The 25,734-nt window shown below is 43.4% G+C and overlaps 1 protein-coding gene across 2 annotated transcripts in view; it reads left to right on the top strand.

Annotated features, from left to right (window-relative positions):
* Positions 1–25,734, top strand: part of ECEL1 (endothelin converting enzyme like 1) — a 191,722-nt gene that overhangs the window by 151,784 nt on the left and 14,204 nt on the right. For both annotated transcript variants that reach the window (XM_075340419.1, XM_075340418.1), the window contains 3 exons: positions 1,600–1,724; positions 19,789–19,854; positions 20,264–20,359. In XM_075340419.1, coding sequence (XP_075196534.1) covers positions 1,600–1,724; positions 19,789–19,854; positions 20,264–20,359 — 287 coding nt within the window. The remainder of the gene's footprint in view (positions 1–1,599; positions 1,725–19,788; positions 19,855–20,263; positions 20,360–25,734) is intronic.

Below are 25,734 nucleotides of genomic sequence, written 5' to 3'. Positions count from 1 at the left end.
CTGGTTTGCGTTTAGTTGGACCATCATTTATTTTTCAACAGGACTATGACCCCAAATACACCTCCAGGCTGTATAAGGGCTATTTGACTAAAAAGGAGAGTGTTGGGGTGCTACGCCAGATGACCTGGCCTCCACAGTCACCAGACATGAACCCAATTGAGATGGTTTCGGGTGAGCTGGTCTGCAGAGTGAAGGCAAAAGGGCCAACAAGTGCTAAGCATCTCTGGGAACTCCTTCAAGACTGTTGGAAAACCATTTCCGGTGACTACCTCTTGAAGCTCATCAAGAGAATACCAAGAGTGTGCAAAGCAGTAATCAAAGCAAAGGGTGGCTACTTTGAAGAACCTAGAATATAAGACATATTTTCAGTTGTTTCACACTTTTTTGTTACATATTTCATTCCACATGTGTTAATTCATAGTTTTGATGCCTTTAATGTAAATCTACAATTTTCATAGTCATGAAACTAAAAAAAACTCTTTGAACGAGAAGGTGTGTCCAAACTTTTGGTCTGTACTGTATATCCTACAAAAGATATTAGGAGTCAAAAGTCCATAAAGAAAAGAAATTATTTTATTCAAATACAAGTAGAATCTCATAAATAGATAAAAAATACATAGGACAAGACTCAGGTGGATGCAAAGCAAGATTGTCAAAAAAAGATACGTAGTAAGGAGGGGTAATAAAGTAAACATGCAATGCCAATCAATAGCCCCGACGCTCATTTCGCGTGTACTTCCTCAGGCTGTGAAACGTTCGTCTGCGCTATTAATTGGAAGTCACACACCAGGAGTAATGGATGTTTCCGGGTCATTTCTTTAAAATAAGCTTCACACTGCCTTAGTGTGCATTACCTGTTTACTTTATTACCCCTCCTTACTACATATATTTTTCTGCCAATCTTGCTTTACATACACCCGAGTCTCTTCCTATGTATTTTTTATTAATGTATGCCATTCTGCTTGTATTTGAATAAAGTAATTTCTTTTATTTATGGATGTTTGACTCCCTTTGTCTTTAGTAATGGAAGTATACAGCAGCTTCTACTCTACAAGTCCAAGTTATAATCTCTATATACATGTACTGTACATTCTAGAATTACTACAGTTTGTGGTTTTAATGACAGTTGTTAATTCAGGATGCTTGGTTCATTGACATACAGTATTATCAGAAGAATTTAGTCCTGAATACTACTAAATACCAGTTTAAATTATTTTTCAGCATTGTAGGCCTACATAGCAAAAATTGGGTGTCACTGCTATATTGTATCTCATAGAAGTAAATGAGGTTGCATTGTAGCCCTAAGGGTACGGCGACAAACAAATTGTAAAAAAAATGTGACCCTTTTAGAGTTCTTGCGTCTTACCTGACGCAATCTCTATACCCTCTGGGTCACAATACGACCCCATTCACTTGTGTTGTGCTGCTATGTAGCCGCGACCACCAGCAATATTTGTCCAAGTAACCCGTGTCACAAAGTCACCATGTCGCCCTAACCTTAAAGTTATATAGTTTTTTATTAATCTATTTGGTACTTTCACCTTTTATATTATATTTGCAGTATTTAATAGCTTAAGATTGCTCTTTTTTCTATTGTAGGTGGTCAATATGACTCATTTGGGAACCTGATCCACTGGTGGACTGAGGAATCCTACAGCAAATTCCTTAAGAAAGCAGAATGTATTGTAGATCTGTATGAAAACTTCACTGTGTACAACCAGCGGGTGAGAAAATCATACATAATGGCTAGAAGATTTCAGTCCGGACTATTATGAGAAAATATGAAATTAGTTTACCTCAATGTAGAAACGTATAAAACCTATCTTAAAAAGGTATTTTTCTTTTATGTAAACCAAACTAAATAGTTACAGTCCCTGACAGAAGTTCTGTCGCTTATCCATGTTATGTAAATAAAAGCTTATAACCTGACTTTAAATTCATCCATTGGTTTTATAAATTACTCTATTGAAAGCTGAAACCCTCCCAAATTTGGTTTAGGTTATGAAAATAAAGTTGCTGCAAAGCTCAAATATTGATCATTTAATGAACACAGAAAGGTCAGATTTTGGCAAGACAAAAGTTTTGTCGCCTTGTCATATAATGCATCCAATCCCAGTTTACATCCTCGCCTGTGCTCACTAAATGATCGGTTAATTAGTGGGTGTGTATAAAAATAAACCCAGCACCCCAGACTTTCAGTTGAACTGCAACTTGACCTCTGACAACATGCCAAAAATTCACCCTGCAACTAAAACCTTGATTATCAAGAGGCTGAAGACCAGATCCACTGCAGAGGTGGCTGGCACCTTTAATTGGTCTCAGCATCAAGTACAAAGAATTAAAAAAAGATTTGAAGAGACTGGAGATGTTTTTGACAAGCCCAGGTCCATCAGACCCAGCAAGACAACTGCTCAGGAGGAACGTTTGTTGGTTAGAAAATCCAAAGCCAGCCCCTCTTCCACTGCAGCAGAGCTCCAATAGGCCTGGTCACCTCAAGTTCCTGGGTCAACTAGAACAGTTTGTAGAATTCTGTCTCGAAATGGCATCCATGGTAGAATCAGTGCCCAGAAGGCAGCACTAAACAAAAATCAATTAAAAAAACGTGTGGCATTTGCCAAGTCCCACAGCCTGCTAAACAGATGGACGCTGGAAAAGTGGCAGAAGGTGAATTTCTCTGATGAATCTTCAGTTGAATTACACCACAGCCGCCGCAAATACTGCAGAAGACCTACTGGAGCCCGTATAGATCCAAAAAACAGTTAAGTTTGGTGGTGGAAAGATCATGGTCTGGAGTTACATTCAGTATGGGAATGTGCGAAACATTTGCAAGGTGTAAGGCAATATCAATAGCCTAAAATATCAAGAAGTATTAGCTACCTCTTACATTCCCAATCATAAAAGGGGTCAAATTCTGCAGCAGGATGGTGCTCCATCTCATACATCCATCTCTACAACAAAGTTCCTCCTGGCAAAGAAGATCAAGGTGCTCACGGACTGGCCAGCCCAGTCACCAGACATGAACATCATTGAGCATGTTTGGGGTAGGATGAAAGAGGAAGCTTGGAAGACAAAACCAAAGAATCTAGATGAACTCTGGGAGGCATGTAAGACTGCATTCTTTGCTATTCCTGATGAATTCATCAATACATTGTGTGAATCATTGTTGAACCGCATGGATGTAGTCCTTCAAGCTCATGGAAGTCGCACAAAATATTAAATATGGCTCTAATAGCACCACAACTTCATTCACCAATGTTATGCAACATATCTTTGTATTAGAAGTGAATTATTTGTTTGAATTTCAAATTACTTTCTGTGGGCGACAAAACTTTTGTCTTGCCAAAATCTGACCTTTCTGTGTTCATTAAATGATCAATATTTCAGCTTTGCAGTAACTTTATTTTCATAACCTAAATTTGGGAGGGTTTCAGCCTTCAAAAGAGTAGTTTATAAAACCAATGGATGAATTTAAAGTCAGGTTATAAGCTTTTATTTACATAACATGGATAAGCGACAGAATGTCTGTCAGTTACTGTATATAGTGAAAATATCTGAAACGTTCTAATATAGGTTGTTTCACTGTCTCTCCCTTTTTAAGATATCTGCTTTCTGACAGTGAAGAGAAGTATATACAGCTTGAGTTCCCACATAGCTACCTATATACTGGCACACATCTCATCTATTCTCATATGCAAAAAAATAAAACCACATACTCACCTCACTCCTATTACGCTGGCACTCTGCGGTCCTCAGGTCTCCAACTCTATATGCTGGCACTATCAAAATTAGCAGTTGCACTCAAGTAGAGAGAAGGACAAAAAAACAAAGATGTATATGATGAACATTGGAATGTGAAAATGCATTATTGCAAAGAAAACATGAAAAATTTGAGAAACATTTTTGGGAAAAAAATATTATAGTTATTTTGCCAATAAAATTGGTCAAGTTTACTCGAGGACAGTTATTACGCCAAAGAGTAACTCTCAACTGGGTCCTAATCTAAACTTCTGCCTCTTTTCATTTCATTCCTGACTTGTTTATTTGCAAAAAAAAAATCTTTATTCCTAAATTTTTTTTCAAATTTTTCATATTTTTTGCAGTAATGCATTTTCACATTTCAATGTTCATCATATACATCTCTTTGGTTTTTTTCTACCTCCCTCTACTTGAGTGCAACTGCTATTTTTGATAATGTATGCTATGTTCAGTTTGCACAAGTTCAGACTAAAATATTATCAACTGCCGGCAATTCTTGTATTTTACATGCTGGCACCAGCACTGGCTGATGACGTAATCACACCAGCGATGGGAGCTCCCCTGGATCTGTGCTGCTGTAGAAGGGACAGCGGGGTGCTTTGGTAGTCCCAGCAGGTACCACTGTATGACCACAGCGCAGCCCTGGATCAGCACTTTGCACCACCGCCTCCATTCCACTACAGGGGAAGGTTGCTGGGAAATGAGGCCAGGACCAGTACTTATTTCTTCTGAGCCATTTCACAGCTTCTGACTGTAGCAGGCCCCAGTGTCCCCGAACACCACACATGGACACGTTCTTTCTTAAGCAACAATATTTCTACACTCAATAGTTGCTTAATACGCCATCGGCGGGCATGCTCCTTAAACATTACAAAGGTCATGGACAACGTTACAAACAGTCCTTCGGACCTCTGCTTCGGTATTTCACTGCGGTCGTTGCAACTAGCAACTGGAGTTGCATACAATTTGGTAGCCAGCCACCTCCCTGGTACTCGGGCCTCCGAGCCCATCATCCCCTCTCTCATCTTCATCTGTTGGGCAGATTCATCAAGTCCACAGGGGGTCCGTCTCCCAACCACAGGGATAGCGATAAGCCATGATGGGGGTCCATGGGGACAGTACTCTTCTGTCCCGGTTCGTCAGGACCTACTCCTAAGGAGCCCACTGTCCTTCAGCCTGGAGAGGGGGTTCGTTGGGCATGCACCAGGGGGCAGCCACCATCCAGACTGTCCAGACTTCACCTTTTGGGATGTGGTTCAGTCAGCCTACCTCTCACCAGGGCCCCATGTGTCCGGTGCCAAGATATGACCCAGCGGGTCAGAATTGCTTCTCCTGCGGGCGTCTCCTCACACAGGTGTAGTATCTCTCCTCTGTTCTCTGGGACTCTCCTGTCATTTCCTGTCTTCCTAAGATTTTTACTAACTAAGCTCCTCCTTGCTATTAGCTCTTCCTAGCCTGAGGGCACCAAGAGAAGTAGCTTACCCCATGTGGCCATCTAGTGGCCGCACACAGAATATATCATAAACCATATCTACAGTGCACACATTATATCAACATTAAACAGTACATTTATAGACAGGGGATTTACAAGTCTGGGGTGGCAGAGCCTTATACCCCCTTATACAGCCATTCTGTATTGCTGGCAGTGTAGTTCTAGGAAAGTTCCCTGCGTGGAGATCTGCGCAGGGGAAACAGGAGCGAGGTGAGTATGTGTTGCTGCACAAAACATTATAATGAGGGCAATCTGGCCATGGGCCCCCCTGGAGCTTAAAGCCCTGGGAGGTAGCCCAGACTGACCTAATTATAATCTGCCCAACGCTTCTCCAGCCACTCACTTCCAACCATCGGGATGGTGCAGGGGGCTGTTATAGTTAGTAATCACTACACAGTGAGTGGTTACCTACTCTACAGTGTGTGTCTGTGCAGAGCAGGCTGTCAATCAATGTTTTCAGGGAGTAATTTCAGCGTGCTCACTGTATAGTAACTGGTGACTGTTACAGGGAGAATAAAACTTAATTTTCTCCCTGAAGTCACTACACCAATAAGCCAGATAGGCATGATTTATATGCTTCTAACCTGCATATTACTGCTATATCTGCAGATAAATAGCATTTCTGGAAGTGACAGGTTCTATTTAAGGCAAATTGGATATACTTCATATACTAAACTGTAAGACATGGTTAATTCCTAATATATTATAATACATAATATATTGCTGGAGCTACGTAAAGCAGAGCAGCAAAAAAATGACATTTTAGAATTATGCATCAAGAGCTTCTTCAAAGAAATGAATACTAAGACTCTGGAGATAAGAGGATGATGCATAAAGTATCATTATTACTTCTAACTTATTCCATTCCCAGCATAGCTGCATTTGTTCTATTAGAAGCTAAATAAAGTCCGTTATTAATGCGGTGCCAGGGAGTAGATGCCATGTATATTCATGTAAGCAATGTACGGTATCATCACATGGCCAGATAAGGCGCAGTATAATTTACTGTATCTACTCCGTGTCATCTTATGCTCCATTCTGTACAGTGTGATATTTTCAGCTTGGAGATAATTTCTAATATATTAATATTATACAATAAGGGTACTATAAGCATAGTTACAGGAACAGCTTCTTTGCCTTAGAAATTCACAATATGTATTCATATGTACATGTGTGTGTATTATTCTGTCTAGATCTAATTGTTTTCCTCTGTAATATCAGATTGTGACAAAGGTGTTTTTATCCAATGAAATGATGTTACATCACTAAGATAAGCCATCACTATACAATCCGTTGGGATCTGACCTCTTAAGCCTGCTTTACACGTTGCAATTTCACATACGATATCGTATGCGATTTGCAACGCCGCCAACGTATGTGCGGCACGTTCAATTTGTTGAACTTGCCGCACAAACGATTAACCCCCGTCACACATACGACCTTCCATACGACCTCGATGTGGGCAGCGAACGTCCACTTCCTGGAGTGGGAGGAACGTTCAGCGTCACATCGACGTCACGCGGCAGGCGGCCAATAGATGCGGAGGGACGGAGCTGAGTGGGACGTAAACATCCCGCCCACCTCCTTCCTTCCGCATTACCGGCCGGGAGCCGCAGGACGCAGGTAAGATCTATTCATCGTTCCCGGGGTGTCACACACTGCGATGTGTGCTACCCCGGGTACGATGAACAATCTGACGTTCAATCCATGAGGAATGAATGACGTGCTTGCGATGAACGTTTTACCATTCAATCGCACGTACCTGTCACACACTGGAATGTACCTTACGATGCCGGATGTGCGTCACTTACGACGTGACCCCGCCGACACATCGTAAGATATATTGCAGCGTGTAAAGCCAGCTTTAGACCACCACAAATTGTAATGCCTGCTTTACACGCTTCAATAAATCTTTCAATCCGTCGTCGGGGTCAAGTTGTAAGTGACGCACATCCTGCATCGTTCGTGACGTATTTGCGTGTGACACCTAAGTGCAATCAAGATTGAACGAAAATACGGTGATCGCATACACGTCGTTTATTCCTCATACATTGGACGTTTTGTTGTATGAACCTAGTCAATTGTAACGTGTGACATCCCTCATACGATTTTGATGTCTGAGGCTATGTGCGCAGGTGTGCGCTCTGCACTGCAGCTTAAAAAAGGTCCGCTTCAGCTGAAAAGCTGCGTTCTGAAGCGCCTCACAATGTCTTTCATGCACTAATCTCTGTCAGTCGGTCACTATCTCTGTCCCTCTCTCTCTGTCCATGTCAGTCTATCCCTCTTACCCCCTCTCTCATACTCACCGATCTCCGATCCCCGGCCCGGCTCTGCACGGCATTCACACTGCTCCGGCGGCTTTTACTATTTTGAAAAAGCCGGCCGCCCATTAAACAATCTCGTATTCCCTGCTTTCCCCGCCCACCGGCGCCTATGATTGGTTACAGTGAGACACGCCCCCACGCTGAGTGACAGGTGTCACACTGCACCCAATCACAGCAGCCGGTGGGCGTGTCTATACTGTACAGTGAAATAAATAATTAAATAATTAAAAAAAACGGCGTGCGGTCCCCCCCAATTTTAAAACCAGCCAGATAAAGCCATACGGCTGAAGGCTGATATTCTCAGGATGGGGAGCTCCACGTTATGGGGAGCCCCCCAGCCTAACAATATCAGCCAACAGCCGCCCAGAATTGCCGCATGCATTAGATGCGACAGTTCTGGGACTGTACCCGGCTCTTCCCGATTTGCCCTGGTGCGTTGGCAAATCGGGGTAATAAGGAGTTATTGGCAGCCCATAGCTGCCAATAAGTCCTAGATTAATCATGTCAGGCGTCTATGAGACACCTTCCATGATTAATCTGTAAATTACAGTAAATAAACACACACACCAGAAAAAATCCTTTATTATAAATAAAAAACACAAACATATACCCTGGTTAACCACTTTAATCAGCCCAAAAAAGCCCTCCATGTCCGGCGTAATCCAGGATGGTTCAGCGTCGCTTCCAGCGCAGCTGCATGGAGGTGACCGGAGGTGCAGAAGACACCGCCGCTCCGGTCACCTCCACACAGCAAATGAAGACAGCCGGCGATCAGCTGAGCTGTCACTGAGTTTACCCGCTGTCACTGGATCAGCTACATAGCGATAGGTATATAGACATACCTAGAAATATACATATTATCGCTCACTCTCTATCCCTCTCTGTATATGCAGTATATATAGAGAGATTATATATATATATATATATATATATATATATACAGTGCCTACAAGTAGTATTCAACCCCCTACAGATTTAGCAGATTTACACATTCGGAATTGTGACATTTGGACTGTAGATCAGCCTGGAAGTGTGAAATGCACTGCAGCAAAAAAGAATGTTATTTCTTTTTTTTTTTTTTTTAAATTGTGAAAAGTTTATTCAGAGGGTCATTTATTATTCAACCCCTCAAACCACAAGAATTCTGTTTGGTTCCCCTAAAGTATTAAGAAGTATTTCAGGCACAAAGAACAATGAGCTTCACATGTTTGGATTAATTATCTCTTTTTCCAGCCTTTTCTGACTAATTAAGACCCTCCCCAAACTTGTGAACAGCACTCATACTTGGTCAACATGGGAAAGACAAAGGTGCATTCCAAGGCCATCAGAGACAAGATCGTGGAGGGTCACAAGGCTGGCAAGGGGTACAAAACCCTTTCCAAGGAGTTGGGCCTACCTGTCTCCACTGTTGGGAGCATCATCCGGAAGTGGAAGGCTTATGGAACTACTGTTAGCCTTCCACGGCCTGGACAGCCTTTGAAAGTTTCCACCCGTGCCGAGGCCAGGCTTGTCCGAAGAGTCAAGGCTAACCCAAGGACAACAAGGAAGGAGCTTCGGGAAGATCTCATGGCAGTGGGGACATTGGTTTCAGTCAATACCATAAGTAACGTACTCCACCGCAATGGTCTCCGTTCCAGACGAGCCCGTAAGGTACCTTTACTTTCAAAGCGTCATGTCAAGGCTCGTCTACAGTTTGCTCATGATCACTTGGAGGACTCTGAGACAGACTGGTTCAAGGTTCTCTGGTCTGATGAGACCAAGATCGAGATCTTTAGTGCCAACCACACACGTGACGTTTGGAGACTGGATGGCACTGCATACGACCCCAAGAATACCATCCCTACAGTCAAGCATGGTGGTGGCAGCATCATGCTGTGGGCTGTTTCTCAGCCAAGGGGCCTGGCCATCTGGTCCGCATCCATGGGAAGATGGATAGCACGGCCTACCTGGAGATTTTGGCCAAGAACCTCCGCTCCTCCATCAAGGATCTTAAAATGGGTCGTCATGTCATCTTTCAACAAGACAAAGACCCAAAGCACACAGCCAAGAAAACCAAGGCCTGGTTCAAGAGGGAAAAAATCAAGGTGTTGCAGTGGCCTAGTCAGTCTCCTGACCTTAACCCAATTGAAAACTTGTGGAAGGAGCTCAAGATTAAAGTCCACATGAGACACCCAAAGAACCTAGATAACTTGGAGAAGATCTGCATGGAGGAGTGGGCCAAGATAACTCCAGAGACCTGTGCCGGCCTGATCAGGTCTTATAAAAGACGATTATTAGCTGTAATTGCAAACAAGGGTTATTCCACAAAATATTAATCCTAGGGGTTGAATAATAATTGACCCACACTTTTATGTTGAAAATTTATTAAAATTTAACTGAGCAACATAACTTGTTGGTTTGTAAGATTTATGCATCTGTTAATAAATCCTGCTCTTGTTTGAAGTTTGCAGGCTCTAACTTATTTGCATCTTATCAAACCTGCTAAATCTGCAGGGGGTTGAATACTACTTGTAGGCACTGTATATATATATATATATATATATATATATATATATATATATATACATTTATATATATATAGCTCTGGCAAAAATTAAGAGACCACAGCAAAATTGTCAGTTTTTCTGATTTTTCTCTTTATAGGTATATTTTTGAGTAAAATGTAAATTGTTCTTGTATTCTAATAACTACTGACAGCATGTTTCTGAATTTCCAAGCAAAAAAAATTGTATTTAGTTTCTGAAAATGAGAAATGGTCAAAATAACAGAGCAATGCACAGTGCTTTCAGACTTCAAATAATGCAAAGAACACAAGTTCATAATCATTCAGAAACAACAATACTAATAATGTTTTACCTCAGGAAGAGTTCAGAAATCAATATTTTGTGGAATAACCATGATTTTTAATCACAGCTTTCATGCGTCTTGGCATGCTTTCCACCAGTCTTTCACACTGCTTTTGGGTGACCTTATACCACTCCTGGCAGTAGAATGAGGTGTACTCTGGTTGGAATACAACTGACACTGGAATCAACATGTAGAGAAGCTGACTGTTATAAAACTGTGCTGTGGTCTCTTAATGTTTGCCAAAGCTGTATATATGTGTGTATATATATATATATATATATATATATATATATATATATATATATATATACATATATATTGTGAGATGCCGAGGGGAGAAGTACTAGAGAACAGGTATGTTTCCCCTCGATTCATTTCATATGCCTCCATGTACTGACTGTGGAGCGGTTGGCCCATGCAAATGAGCTGGGAAAGGTTGGGAAAGTTATGTCTGGCTCAGCAATAAGTTAGTCACTGAAGCCTGTTTATTTCATTGTAATTTTGGGCTCGGTTTTTCCTGGAGCAATCAGTAGGAATGGCAGTGGGACTGGTTGCTCCCTTCTCCACATTCAATCCAGGTTTTGATTCCTCACTGGATCAGCTGAAATAATCAGGAGGTATTCAGTACAAGGAGACTGCTGAGGAGAGCAGTACAGGCTCATGGCTGCTGGGGCTTAGACTCCATACCTCCACTGGCTGTGCTGAGGAACCCACACAGTAAGAGAATACTGTTTTGTTTGTTACATAGGTTTATTTTGTAGTTAGCATTCTGTTGTTAGTTAGTGGCCAGACGGCCTTAGACATTTATTTTCCTGTTTTTGCATGTGTAACTCTGAGGGATAAGCGTACACAATAAACACGGCAGTGGCCGTATCTGTTTGGAACCTGCCAGTCTGCCGCTGTCATCTGTGAATCCATAGCCACTCGCTTGGACCAAAGCCAAGATCCCAGCTGAGCTATATTCCCTGTCTCACAAATGGTGTCTCGAATGCGGGCATTAGTGGCTATTGGACTGTGACTGCAGATAAACTGTTCTATGGGCATTGTCTCTTGTTAATGTCCTGGCTGAAAGCTCCTGTGCTGCTGAAGAGCCAAGATACCAGCAATATGGAGGAGCTGCTGAAACAGTTGGTGCAGGCCAACATTAACCAACAACAGACCAATGCCCAGCTACAACAGGCCAATGTCCAGCAACAACAGGCCAGTGCCCGGCAACAACAGACCAATACTTACCTCCAGAAGGCGCTGGAGCAGCAGCATCAAATGCACCAAGAGCAGTTAAATGCAATAAATGAGGCCTTGGTTCGGCACCTGCGAGACGCGGAGGACCGTGCACAAAGCCCTGCCAGTGCGCGGAAAGCCGTACAAAAGACTTTACTTAAAATGACTGATGATGATGTGGAAGCATATCTGGCAGTGTTTGAACGTATTGCAGAACGTGAGCACCTACCGGTGGACAAATGGGCTGAAGTGGTCGCTCCATTCCTGATCGGAGATCCGCAAAAGGCATATAATGATCTAAGTGGAGCTGATGCTATAGACTATAGTAAACTAAAAGGCGAAATCCTGGCAAAGCTGGGAGTAAACACATATGTACGGGCACAGCAGGTACATCTATGGACTTTTGTGGCACATCAGCCAGCTCATTCACAAATGCATGACCTCATCCATCTGGTAAAAAAATGGCTGCAACCAGAAACTTTGACGCCCGCACAGATGGTGGAACGTGTTGTCCTAGACAAGTACCTGCGAACCTTACCGGCTAAGATCCAGAGGTGGGTCGGACAGGGTGACCCAACTAGCGCTGACCAGTTGGTGAATATGGTCTAGCGTTACAGCGCTTCTGAAAGCCTACTCCAGGGGACGCTTTCACCTTGCTGGAATTCTAGGAAATCGCCTGAAAGTCCTGCTAAAACTACTCCTTTTCCAAAAGAGAATGTTGCAACTAGGGGTAGCAGGTCCACAAAGGACTATGTTAGTGGTGTAATTTCTCAGCAAGTCACCAGGCCCAGACTGAGGTCCCCAACTGGGAGGCAAGAGCCTATACAGTGTTGGCGATGTCGTGGGCTCGGCCACGTAGCTGTTAACTGCCCATTAACTACAGAGCCTATGGACTGTAACACTACACGGCGTCTGTCATTATACATACAGTCAGTCTGTGCTGCGGAGATCCTCACAGGAAATGAACAACATGTGTTGCATTGAGGTCAACGGCTATAGTGTGAATGCCATCTTAGACTCTGGCAGTCAAGTAATCTTGGTACATGCTAGCTTGGTGGACCCTGGAGTAATAACAGGTTCAACTGTGGGCATTAGTTGCATACATGGCGATACTAAAAACTACCCCACAGCCTGGGTAACTCTTGCCACGCCCTTGGGGGCCAAAAGACATCAGGCGGTGATTGTAAAGACTATGTTGCATAGTGTAATCCTGGGGAGAGACTTTCCCTTATTCTGGGACTTGTGGAACGTTAAAAATGGCGTGAACACCCCGGTTGAAGAAAAACTGGTGAACGATACCCTGGGGTTAGCCCCTGAGCCACTGGAGCAAGATGATAGGGGACCCAACACAGGGGTAGCGCCAGAATCTGTAGACTCTCCTCTGGCTGTGTTTTCAGGCGAGGCGGACACGCTAGAGGATGTTATAGAGATGCCAGGTCTTGAGGTGGCCCGTGATAATTTTGGGACCGCTCAACACCAAGATCCAACTTTAACAAGGGCATCGAAAAATGTGAAAGTCTCTGAGGGAAACCCAGTGTACCCAGGGGCTCAAAATGTGTTTCCACATGTGGCAGTGCAACAGGGCATGATATACCACATTGACAAGATGTGAGGAGTGGTGGTGGAACAGCTAGTGGTACCCAAATCCTTTCGTCAGGTGGTTTTAGACCTGGCACATAAACATCCCTTGGGGGGCCACCTGGCTGGAGAAAAGACAAAAGACCGTATTCTGCAATGTTTCTTTTGGCCGGGTCTGGTGGGAGATGTAACTCGGTACTGTCAATCCTGTCCTACATGCAAGTTGACTGCGCCTATGACACATTTTAGAAGCCCCCTGGTACCCTTGCCAATAATAGAGGTGCCCTTTGAGAGGATAGCAATGGATATAGTCGGTCCATTAGTTAAATCTGCCAGAGGTCATCAATACATTTTGGTGGTACTGGATTACGCCACCCGTTATCCGGAGGCTGTACCCTTACGGAATGCCAATGCAAAAGCAATTTCAAAGGAGCTTTTGAACATGTTTTCTCACACAGGCATTCCGTAAGAGATACTTACGGATCAGGGGACCCCCTTTATGTCTCGTATTCTCAAAGAACTATGTAAATTACTAAAAATCTCCCACCTGCATACCTCAGTGTATCACCCTCAGACGGACGGTCCGGTCGAGTGCTTTAATAAAACCCTAAAGGGGATGTTGAAAAGGGTAGTCGATAAGGACGGGAGGGATTGGGATACTCTCCTGCCATATCTCTTGTTCGCCATACGAGAGGTACCCCAATCCTCCACGGGCTTTTCACCTTTTGAATTGGTCTATGGGCGGTATCCCAGAGGCCTGTTGGATATTGCCAAGGAGATTTGGGAGCAAGAGGTGACTCCTTACCGCAGTGTAGTTGAACATATAACACTTATGCAGGACAGAATTGCGGCAGTTATGCCAATAGTCAAAGAATGTTTGGAGCGCGCACAACGCCCCCAAAGCAGGGTGTACAACCGGGCGGCTATAACACGAGTTTTTCAACCCGGGGATCGAGTGTTAGTCTTGGTACCTACTGTAGAAAATAAATTTCTTGCAAAATGGCAGGGGCCATCCGAGATGCTGGAAAGAATAGGTGAAGTGAATTATAAGGAACACCAACCAGACAAGAGAAAACCCCAACAAATCTACCACGTAAACTTGCTTAAGTCCTGCCGGGACAGAGAGAGTCTGGTAGTGGAAACTACCCTTGATAGTGGGCCCCGAGTGGCACCAACATCTGAGGTAAGTGACCCCCAGATAGTACCACCAGAGGTGGGTATTGCAGACACGCTATCCAAGACCCAAATACAAGAAACCAAGGAGTTCATACAGAGAAATGCAGATATTTTTTCAGAACTACCTGGTCGTACTCACCTAATTAAACATGACATTGTCACCGACCCTCAGACACGTGTACGATTAAAACCGTATCGAATTCCTGAGACTCGGAGACAAGCCATTGCCCGGGAAGTAGAGAAAATGCTGGCGCTCGGGGTTATTGAGGAGTCCCGGAGTGAGTGGGCTAGTACTATCGTGTTGGTGCCCAAGCCCGATGGGACTATCCGGTTCTGTAACGATTTTCGCAAGTTGAATGAGGTATCGAAATTCGATGCCTACCCCATGCCAAGAGTTGATGAACTTATAGAGAGACTAGGTTCTGCTAGATACATATCCACTATTGACTTAACAAAAGGTTATTGGCAGATTCCCCTCACTGACTCTGCCAAAGAGAAAACTGCCTTTGTTACGCCACAGGGACTGTTCCAGTACAGGGATATGCCATTTGGTTTGCATGGAGCCCCAGCAACCTTCCAACGACTAATGGATATTGTCCTAAAGCCCTGTGTCCAGTATGCATCCGCATATTTGGACGATATCATTATCTTTAGTGATAACTGGGAAACTCATTTGCCAAAGGTGCAAGCTGTCTTGGACTCTCTAAGGACTGCCGGCTTGACTGCCAATCCCAAGAAGTGTACATTGGGGTTGGAAGAAGCTCGCTATCTGGGATACATCATTGGTAGAGGAGTTATAAAACCTCAGGCAAACAAAGTGGACGCCATTCAGAATTGGCCCCAACCGGTCACCAAAAGACAGGTCAGAGCCTTTTTGGGCATCGTTGGTTATTACCGGTGGTTCATCAAACATTTTGCTACCATCGCAGCCCCACTCACGAATCTTACCAAGGGGTCAATCTCTGTCTCAATAAAGTAGAACGCAGAAGCAAAGGTTGAAAAAGGCTTTATGTGACCAACCAGTGTTGGTTACCCCAAACTTTACACGGGAGTTTATTGTTCAAACAGATGCCTCTGGTGTTGGCCTCGGCGTGGTGTTTTCACAAGAAGTGAACGGCGAGGAACACCCAGTGGGCTATCTAAGCAGAAAACTTACGGAGGCAGAACAAAAATACAGTGTGGTTGAGCGAGAAGCCTTAGCTGTGAAGTGGGCCCTGGAAACCCTGCGCTATTATTTACTAGGACGCCGATTTAGGCTAGTGACGGACCATTCACCCCTGACATGGATGTCCCAGGCAAAAGAGGGCAATGCGCGGGTGACACGCTGGTTCTTGGCGTTACAAAATTTTAAATTTTCAGTGGAGCACAGAGCAGGCACGGCGCATGGGAATGCAGACGCGTTGTCTAGAACGCACTGCTTGGTAAGTCATTGTATCTGACCCCACGGGCTCGAACAGAGGGGGGGAGTATGTGAGATGCTGAGGGGAGAAGTACTAGAGAACAGGTATGTTTCCCCTCGGTTCATTTCATATGTCTCCATGTATTAATTGTGGAGCGGTTGGCCCATGAAAATGGGCTGGGAAAAGTTGGGAAAGTTATGTCTGGCTCAGCAATAAGTTAGTCACTGAAGCCTGTTTATTTCATTGTAATTTTGGGCTCGGTTTTTCCTGGAGCAATCAGTAGGAATGGCAGTGGGACTGGTTGCTCCCTTCTCCACATTCAATCCAGGGTTTTGATTCCTCACTGGATCAGCTGAAATAATCAGGAGGCATTCAGAACAGAGAGGCTGCTGAGGAGAGGTACAGGCTCATGGCTGCTGGGGCTGAGACTCCATACCTCCACTGGCTGTGCTGAGGAACCAACACAGTAAGAGAATACTGTTTTGTTTGTTACATAGGTTTATTTTGTAGTAAGCATTATGTTGTTAGTTAGTGGCCAGACGGCCTTAGACGTTTATTTTCCTGTTTTTGCATGTGTAACACTGAGGGATAAGTGTACACAATAAACACGGCAGTGGCCGTATCTGTTTAGAACCTGCCAGTCTGCCGCTGTCATCTGTGAATCCATAGCCACTCGCTTGGACCAAAGCAAAGATCCCAGCTGAGCTATATCCCCTGTCTCACAATATATATATACAGTGCCTACAAGTAGTATTCAATCCCCTGCAGATTTAGCAGGTTTGATAAGATGCAAATAAGTTAGAGCCTGCAAACTTCAAACAAGAGCAGGGTTTATTAACAGATGCATAAATCTTACAAACCAACAAGTTATGTTGCTCAGTTAAATTTTAATAAATTTTCAACATAAAAGTGTGGGTCAATTATTATTCAACCCCTAGGTTTAATATTTTGTGGAATAACCCTTGTTTGCAATTACAGCTAATAATCGTCTTTTATAAGACCTGATCAGGCCGGCACAGGTCTCTGGAGTTATCTTGGCCCACTCCTCCATGCAGATCTTCTCCAAGTTATCTAGGTTCTTTGGGTGTCTCATGTGGACTTTAATCTTGAGCTCCTTCCACAAGTTTTCAATTGGGTTAAGGTCAGGAGACTGACTAGGCCACTGCAACACCTTGATTTTTTCCCTCTTGAACCAGGCCTTGGTTTTCTTGGCTGTGTGCTTTGGGTCGTTGTCTTGTTGGAAGATGAAATGACGAACCATCTTAAGATCCTTGATGGAGGAGCGGAGGTTCTTGGCCAAAATCTCAAGGTAGGCCGTGCTATCCATCTTCCCATGGATATGGATGCGGACCAGATGGCCAGGCCCCTTGGCTGAGAAACAGCCCCACAGCATGATGCTGCCACCATCATGTTTGACTGTAGGGATGGTATTCTTGGGGTCGTATGCAGTGCCATCCAGTCTCCAAATGTCACGTGTGTGGTTGGCACCAAAGATCTCGATCTTGGTCTCATCAGACCAGAGAACCTTGAACCAGTCTGTCTCAGAGTCCTCCAAGTGATCATGAGCAAACTGTAGACGAGCCTTGACATGACGCTTTGAAAGTAAAGGTACCTTACGGGCTCGTCTGGAACGGAGACCATTGCGGTGGAGTACGTTACTTATGGTATTGACTGAAACCAATGTCCCCACTGCCATGAGATCTTCCCGAAGCTCCTTCCTTGTTGTCCTTGGGTTAGCCTTGACTCTTCGGACAAGCCTGGCCTCAGCACAGGTGGAAACTTTCAAAGGCTGTCCAGGACGTGGAAGGCTAACAGTAGTTCCATAAGCCTTCCACTTCCGGATGATGCTCCCAACAGTGGAGACAGGTAGGCCCAACTCCTTGGAAAGGGTTTTGTACCCCTTGCCAGCCTTGTGACCCTCCACGATCTTGTCTCTGATGGCCTTGGAATGCTCCTTTGTCTTTCCCATGTTGACCAAGTATTAGTGCTGTTCACAAGTTTGGGGAGGGTCTTAATTAGTCAGAAAAGGCTGGAAAAAGAGATAATTAATCCAAACATGTGAAGCTCATTGTTCTTTGTGCCTGAAATACTTCTTAATACTTTAGGGGAACCAAATAGAATTCTGGTGGTTTGAGGGGTTGAATAATAAATGACCCTCTGAATAAACTTTTCACCATTTAAAAAAAAAAACCAAATAAAGAAATAACATTCTTTTTTGCTGCAGTGCATTTCACACTTCCAGGCTGATCTACAGTCCAAATGTCACAATGCCAAGTTAATTCCGAATGTGTAAACCTGCTAAATCTGCAGGGGGTTGAATACTACTTGTAGGCACTGTATATATATATATATATAGATATAGATGTCCCTGGAAGTGAGGAAAACGTCACATTTTTTATTCCTATTTTATGAGAAATTTAAAGTAAACATTTTTAATTAATTTTATTCCACTACACATAGAGATCCATGATATAGAGCAGCATCCCTGTGTCCTGGATTCTAGAGGAAGCATAAAAGAGATTTTTTTTCTTCTAAGTAAATTACTAAAACTAATTTTAAAACATTAAACTAATGTAATTTTATATGTGATTTTTTTTTTTTTTTTTTAATATTAAACATCACAATTCAGCAAATAACATAGACATATTTGGTGTCCCTGTAATCGTAACGACCTACACAACACAGTCATCAAATTATTTATGGAAATCAGTAAATGGCGTAAAAACATGGCGTGATTGATTATTTTTCTCTATTAAACCCATAAAATAATGTAATAAAATTGTAATGCTGAGGCCGTGTTCACACTTAGCGTAAATGCTCTCCATGTGTCCGCGCCATGCAAGACAATAACAATCTTCTCTGATTACTGGGTGTCTGCTGTGCTTTTTTTATTCAGTTTTTTCTATGTGGAGCTTAAAAAAAATACAGGTAAAAAACTTCTGTTACTTTTTTAAGGATAGAATTAACTCTTTCCTGTACTATAAAAACACTTAAAAACACAGATTCACATCTGCCCCAAAAATGCATGAAATAATGGAAAAAGGCATAAAAATGAAGCAAAAATTCAATTATCAGATAAGATTAAGGTTATCGTGTAATTTGATGTGGACAGCGTCGGAAAACACAAAACAGAATTTACGCAACGTGTGAACACGACCTTACAGACAGAAAAAAGCAACATGTTATATAGTGAAGCTTTTATAAATATGAGAAAGTTCTGGCTGATGTGAATGAATGAATGAACAGCCCGGGGTACCTGCTAAGGATTCTTACTGTTCAACCAGCAGTTTCTTCGCAGGGCTACTCCACTGAGTAGTTTTCTGTGTATGTCTCCATTTTAATTGATTTTATATTTGTAAATATGATAAAGATTGATATGTTTATACACGTGGCGTTTACTCCAATTTTTGTAGGTTTGCTTATTCTAGGAGGTTCCCTTATTGTCTTCGTTTGTGCACAGATTTAAAGGCGTTGTCTAGTACTTGGACAAGTCCTTCTCATCCCTAATGTTTGCTCCGAAAAATACAACAAAATCTATACTCAGTGACGGTGCAATTCAAGCAGTGTCGGAAGGTGCATTCCTGGAACACGCATGACTTTCTTATGACACACGAGCCCCAGGACCAATCAGTGCTGGTTTCCTTCTCCCTAACTTCATACCGTTAAGTAATTAATAGGATGTGAGTGTCCGCCGCAACACTCACTTCCCGTTAATTATTTAAACATTTGATTGGACACGGGGCTAAGGTGTCATAACAATGCCACGTGGGCCTCAGGAACGCTCCTTCCGGCATCTCTGGAACCTTCCAGCACCAGAGGTGAGCTTAGGCATTGTGATTTCTATGCGGACAAACATGGGGAATGAGAAGGTGTTGTCCAAGTAGTGCACAACCCATTTAAGGATTCATCAGTTAGAATATCGAGCTGTTAGTACTGTACCTAGGAATATGGATTGGAGAAAAAATAAAAAATGTGTCTGTCTGCTGTGTTTCAGGTAAATGGAAGGCTAACATTGGGAGAAAATATTGCAGACATGGGTGGTCTTAAATTAGCTTATTATGTAAGTATGTTATATGGTTTCCTATAAATGACTTTAGGGTGATCTTAAATTTAGTCCATTTACATTCTTGTAGTCGTCCTCTCCCAAGGTCATATATCAAGGTGTTTGTAATATTAGAGCTATAGTGTTGAATGTACAGAGCAGGACATCAGCTCAGTTTGGCCTGATCCCCTCTCCTGGGTCCAGTGTGACTCTATACAGGGCCACCCTCCATTTAACACTGCAGCATTTACATATTCAGTATATATGACGCCTTTAGATGGTCCTTCTCTAAAGCAATAGATTTGGGCGTCAGAATAGAAGTGAACAAGCTAATTCTGTAAATGTATGCGCTGCCTCATGAGTCCTCTGTTATTGTAATTGTGCTGACTGCTGTCACAGCTTACATTTCTGATTTATTGTTTTATAGGCTTACCAAAAGTGGGTACGAGAAAATGGTCCAGAACGCCCACTACCACGCCTGAAATACACTCATGATCAGTTGTTCTTCATTGCATTTGCGCAGGTCAGAAATAAACACATCTTTGCAACATATTTCTTCCCCTTTCCACAAAGTTTTTGTCTTTGTTATAATTTTGGGAAAAATTATATAAACAAAAGAAACAATAATAAAAATAGCAACAAAAAGAGGAATAAATATATTCCAAAAATAAAGCATTACTTACAGCAAAGAAGGGCAGTAGTTGTACATCGCCCAGGCCAAAACTAGTACTCTAGCAGGATGCAGCTAAACCCCCACTAAGTGGAGGCATCACAGGTGCAGGAGGAGCAAATCACACACCTCCAAAAAATGGAGGGGGCAATTGCTGGATGATAAAACTGCACACTGATGGCTTGCATAGAGCGCTGTTCACACTTGCAGATGCACAGTCACAAGCCCGCAGCCTATTAGGTGATGCCCATACTATGAGATCAGGCGGGCTGCCAAGCCGTACTCCATCTGTGCACCATACAGGGACAGGAACTCTAATATGCAAGGCCTAACAGAAAGGGGTCTGGCTGCATCCTGTACAAAAAAATGAGGTTTTAGTTGGTATTATGGCCATAAGACGGAAGCCTACAACCCTCATCACGAGAACCTCATACTTGTAGGTCCCTACACTAAATATAAAAATAGCAACAAAAAAAGGAATAAATATCCTCCAAAAATGAAACATTACTTACAGCAAAAAAGGGCAGCAGTTGTACATTACCCAGGCCAAAAACTAGTACTCTAGCAGGATACAGCTAACCCCCACTAAGTGTAAATAAAACAAAAGAAACAGGAAAAAAAAAATAGTTTTAAACTACAAACAATTCTACAATTCTCTGGGATTTATAGGTTTACCTTTGTGTGGTTCTATTGCATTCTATAAATAAAAGTTTCAGGAGATATCAGAAATGACTATAACCAACATAAGGCTCTGATTCTGCTGAACTCCAGCTCTGCAGTCATACTGTGGGTAGTTAATTTCTCATGAACATCAACATTTTATAGCCCAAAAGGGTATCTTTTAGGTGCAGTCGACATAAGCCCCAATGTTTTGCTGGTCAGACCACAGTGTTTTCAGGGTTTCATTCAACAAATCAGCAAAGTTGTCACGTATGACAGCTACCAACAGGTAGATCCATGTATAAAGGAGGCTACCTATCACCAAGTAATGGTGAAGAAGAAAATCATGCAAGGAGATAGACGACCGGTTAAAAAAAATCTATCACAAGGTTTTTACCACCTAATCTGAGAGTAGCATAATGTGAAGTCAGAGCTCCTGATTCCAGTGGTGTTTCCATTACTGGGCTGCTTAGTGTAGTTTTGATAATATCCCTGATTAATCAGCAGTAGATTATTAGAGGACTACTTGGCCTGCTGCCAGGTAGTCCAGCATATTCATGAGCTCTGTATACCTGCTAGATCTGCTGCAGAGAAAAAAGTGATCTTATCGAAATGACAGCAAACAGCTCAGTAAGTGACACATTGCTGAAATCAGGATCTCTATCTCTACATTATGCTGCATTCAGGTCAGGTAGCAGAAACCTGGTGACAGATTCCCTTTAAGTCATGGTGCGTGCCTACCCAGGCTGCCTGACATGTATCTTTTTTTAGGTAGTGGTTGTATTGCTTTGGCCTCTTCATACATATATAGCTATCTTTCAATGGTGTGATGCTTGCCCAATCTGCTTGAAATATTGGCAAGCATCATCTGGTACAGGGAATCTGTCAGGTGATTTTCTAGTACAATACTAATGTTAGCTTTAAATAGGGCTTAAGGAGCTCTAACAGGATCAGTTAGTTTTTTTTTGCTCACTTGCACCAAGCAAAATACAAAATGCATATGCCCTCGTCCTCCCTCCTATGTGGCATCAGTAATAGTAAATTTGAACTAAATTTACACTGCGAGCCCCACCTATGCTTCCACCTACCTCTTAGCAGTGATAGTGAATGCACTGGGAGGTGGGTGGGGGGAGCAGTGCATGTTCAGATTATATTTATGTACACTTGACTAGCTGTCATGAGACATTGAATTCTCAAGCGCGTACAGCAAGATAACAGGAGAAGCTACAGCAATAACGGTTACTGATCCTAAAAGGTCTGTTTAAGCCCTATTTAAAGATAACATTAGTATTGTACTAGAAACTCACCTGACAAATTCCACTTATGGAAAATTTGATGACAGGTCATTTAACTACATAAACACATAGACTTAAGGCGGCTTTGCACGTTGCAACATCGCACATGCGATGTCGGTGGGGTCAAATCGAAAGTGACGCACTTCCGGCGTCACTTTCGAGATCGTAGTGTGTAAATGCTAGATGATACGATTAACGAGTAGAGTTGAGCGCGGTTCGTGGTTCTCCAGTTCGCGGCTCGAGTGATTTTGGGGGCTGTTCTAGATCGAACTAGAACTCGAGCTTTTTTGCAAAAGCTCGATAGTTCTAGATACGTTCGAGAACGGTTCTAGCAGCAAAAAACCCAGCTAATTCCTAGCTGGCTTTCCACTGTAATAGTGTAAGTCACTCTGTGACTCACACTATTATGACATTTCAGTGTATAGTGTGCGGGAACAGCGCATTCAGATCACTGCTGTTTGGATAATGGCAATCGCCATTTTTTTTTTTTACCTTGTCTTCCTTCCCTAAGCGCGCGCGTGTAGTGGGGAGGGCCAGCATGTCAGCCAATCCCAGACACACACACAGCTAAGTGGACTTTTAGCCAGAGAAGCAACGGCATGTGTGATAGGATGTCCATGTCACATGTCCCTGCATTATAAAAACGAGTATCTGCCTGTCCGGACGCCATTATCTCTTCTGCGTCCTTGGTGTCAGACATCACTGGCGCAGCTCCTATCGCCGATACAGCTGTATACGCTCCATACACAGCGCTGGACAGCTTAGGGATAGCACTTTCTATCAGTCCTTTTAAGGGCTCATACTGGCAGGGTCAGAGCCATAGGTGACAGGTCCTGAAAACAGAGTTTAACAGCTACACAAGATGACAGCGTCTGTGTAGCTAAGGTCAGGGATTTCCTCGCTGCATTTCCCCATTAGGAGGGATAGAAAGGCAGGCTTCCTTTCCTCTACCCAGAGACCCACAACCCTGCCACTGTACCCTCCTGCCCTTTGCACACTCCAACTCATTGTAGCTAAGCCATTATACTAGCAAACACTGAGTGAACTTAGTGGCATCCTAAACGTGGCTATTGGACTTCTGTAAAGTCCCAGTAGTGCACAGATATTTGCAGCACGTCTGCCTGCATTGCACACTCAAACTCATTATAACTAAGCCATTATACTAGCAAACACTGAGTTAACTTAGTGGCATCCTAAACGTGGCTATTGGACTTCTGTATAGTCCCAGTAGTGCAAAGATATTTGCAGCACGTCTGCCTGCATTGCACACTCAAACTCATTATAACTAAGCCATTATACTAGCAAACAGTGAGTGAACTTAGTGGCATCCTAAACGTGGCTATTGGACTTCTGTATAGTCCCAGTAGTGCAAAGATATTTGCAGCACATCTGCCTGCATTGCACACTCAAACTCATTATAACTAAGCCATTATACTAGCAATTTATGCTGCCAGTTTAAGGGCCGTAGTTGCATTGTCAGAGATATTTATTCTTTATTATTCTGCTGTTAATAAAGCTAGACCACCGCTGCAATCTACACCACCTCTCAATTTTTACTACCACATTTTCAGTGCACAATCTTGTCACAATCAACATGAGTGGCAAAATGACAGATGCTGGTGGAAAGGGGAAGAGGCGTGGTGGAAAAGGAAAAAAAGGGTTTGTCCGTGGGGAAGGTGGCAGAGCTCCATTATCATCTGCTGAAGATAGACCATCTACCAGCAAAAGTAAGATGTCTACTACTTACCGTGGACAATCCGATGTGCTCCCTTTTTTACGGACACGAACAACAGGAACAAATGGTAGATGATGGCCAAAAAAGGAAAATGCTTGAATGGATCTCAAGTGGTCCAATAAGTGCTCTCTCAGCCACTTCAAGTACCGCATCCAAAAAACACCAGTCCTCTGAGTTGTCATCCCAATCAAACTTGCTTTCTCCCAGCTCTGAAGTATCCATCAGCCCTGCACAGTATGGTGGAACTGAGATGGCTGAGTCTGCAGAGCTGTTCAGTCACACTATAGCCTGGGAATCAGAGGTCTGCTCCCAAGCTACAGTGAGTACAGACCAGGAAATGGTCTGCAGTGATGCCCAGAACCTTTGTGACTCTGATTCAGGCCGTGAGGACCAAGTTTCTGAGCATAATGTTGACCCTTTGTCACAAACTGTAACACCTGTGGTTATAGACAATGAGGAACATACTGATGATGATGAGACGCAGATACCCGATTGGGATGACAACTTAAATATTCGGTCAGGGCAAGAAGAGGCTCGGTCTGAGGGTGAGGGGAGTGCAAACACAACAATTGATGATGAAGTTCTAGATCCCACCTACTGTCAACCCCCAATCAGGCACTCGAGGAGGTCAACAGAGGCGGTGGAGGAGGATGCAACCGACGACGAAGTTACCTTGCGCCTTCCTGGACAGAGTCGGAGCACTGGTAGCACGTCTACAACTGCATCATCAGCCACCACTCTGCCTCTGAGCACTAGTCGGGGGGGCTCAGCAGGTCACATGCCCTCTAAGCCTTGCCTAGCCTGGTCCTTTTTTGACATAGAAAAAGATCGCCCAAATTATGTGATCTGTAAAATTTGTCGTGATTCTGTTAGTAGAGGGCAAAACCTCTGCAGTTTGACAACTTCTTCCATGAATCGTCACATGAATAAATATCATAGGTCCCAGTGGGAAGTTCACCGTGCTGCAATGCGGCCTAGCGGAGCGAACCATCCACGGCCTGCCCCTTCCAGTGTATCCGCACGCTCTTCATCTTCTAGGACTGTGGGGACAGCTGTCACACCTGGTTTTCCACGCACAACTTCCACCACTGTAACTGCAACAGGCAGTTTGCTTGGTAGGTCGTCAGTTGGTTTGGAAGGGGAAACAAGAGAGTGTGTACAGCTCTCTCAGACATCTATAGCACCAACGTTGGATGAAGGCAACATCATGTCTCCGCCTGCACTTTCCTCACAAACCTGCATTTTTCCAGGGACACCCTACTCAACACCGTCTACACACAGCAGCCAGATCTCTGTCCCTCAGATGTGGTCAAATAAAAGGCCACTTCCTGCGACACATGACAAAGCTAAGAGGTTGACTCTATCCCTCTGTAACCCTCTGTAAGCTCTTGGCTACCGAAATGCTGGCTTTCCGCCTAGTGAACACACAGGATTTTAGAGACCTTATGTCTGTCGCTGTGCCCCAGTACCAGATGCCTAGTCGCCACTACTTCTCTAAGAAAGGTGTGCCCGCGCTACACCAGCATGTCGCACACAAC

The sequence above is a fragment of the Anomaloglossus baeobatrachus genome, chromosome 3 (assembly GCF_048569485.1).
Source record: "Anomaloglossus baeobatrachus isolate aAnoBae1 chromosome 3, aAnoBae1.hap1, whole genome shotgun sequence".
NCBI classification, from domain to species: Eukaryota; Metazoa; Chordata; class Amphibia; order Anura; family Aromobatidae; genus Anomaloglossus; species Anomaloglossus baeobatrachus.
This window is presented reverse-complemented; position numbering and strand designations above follow the sequence as displayed.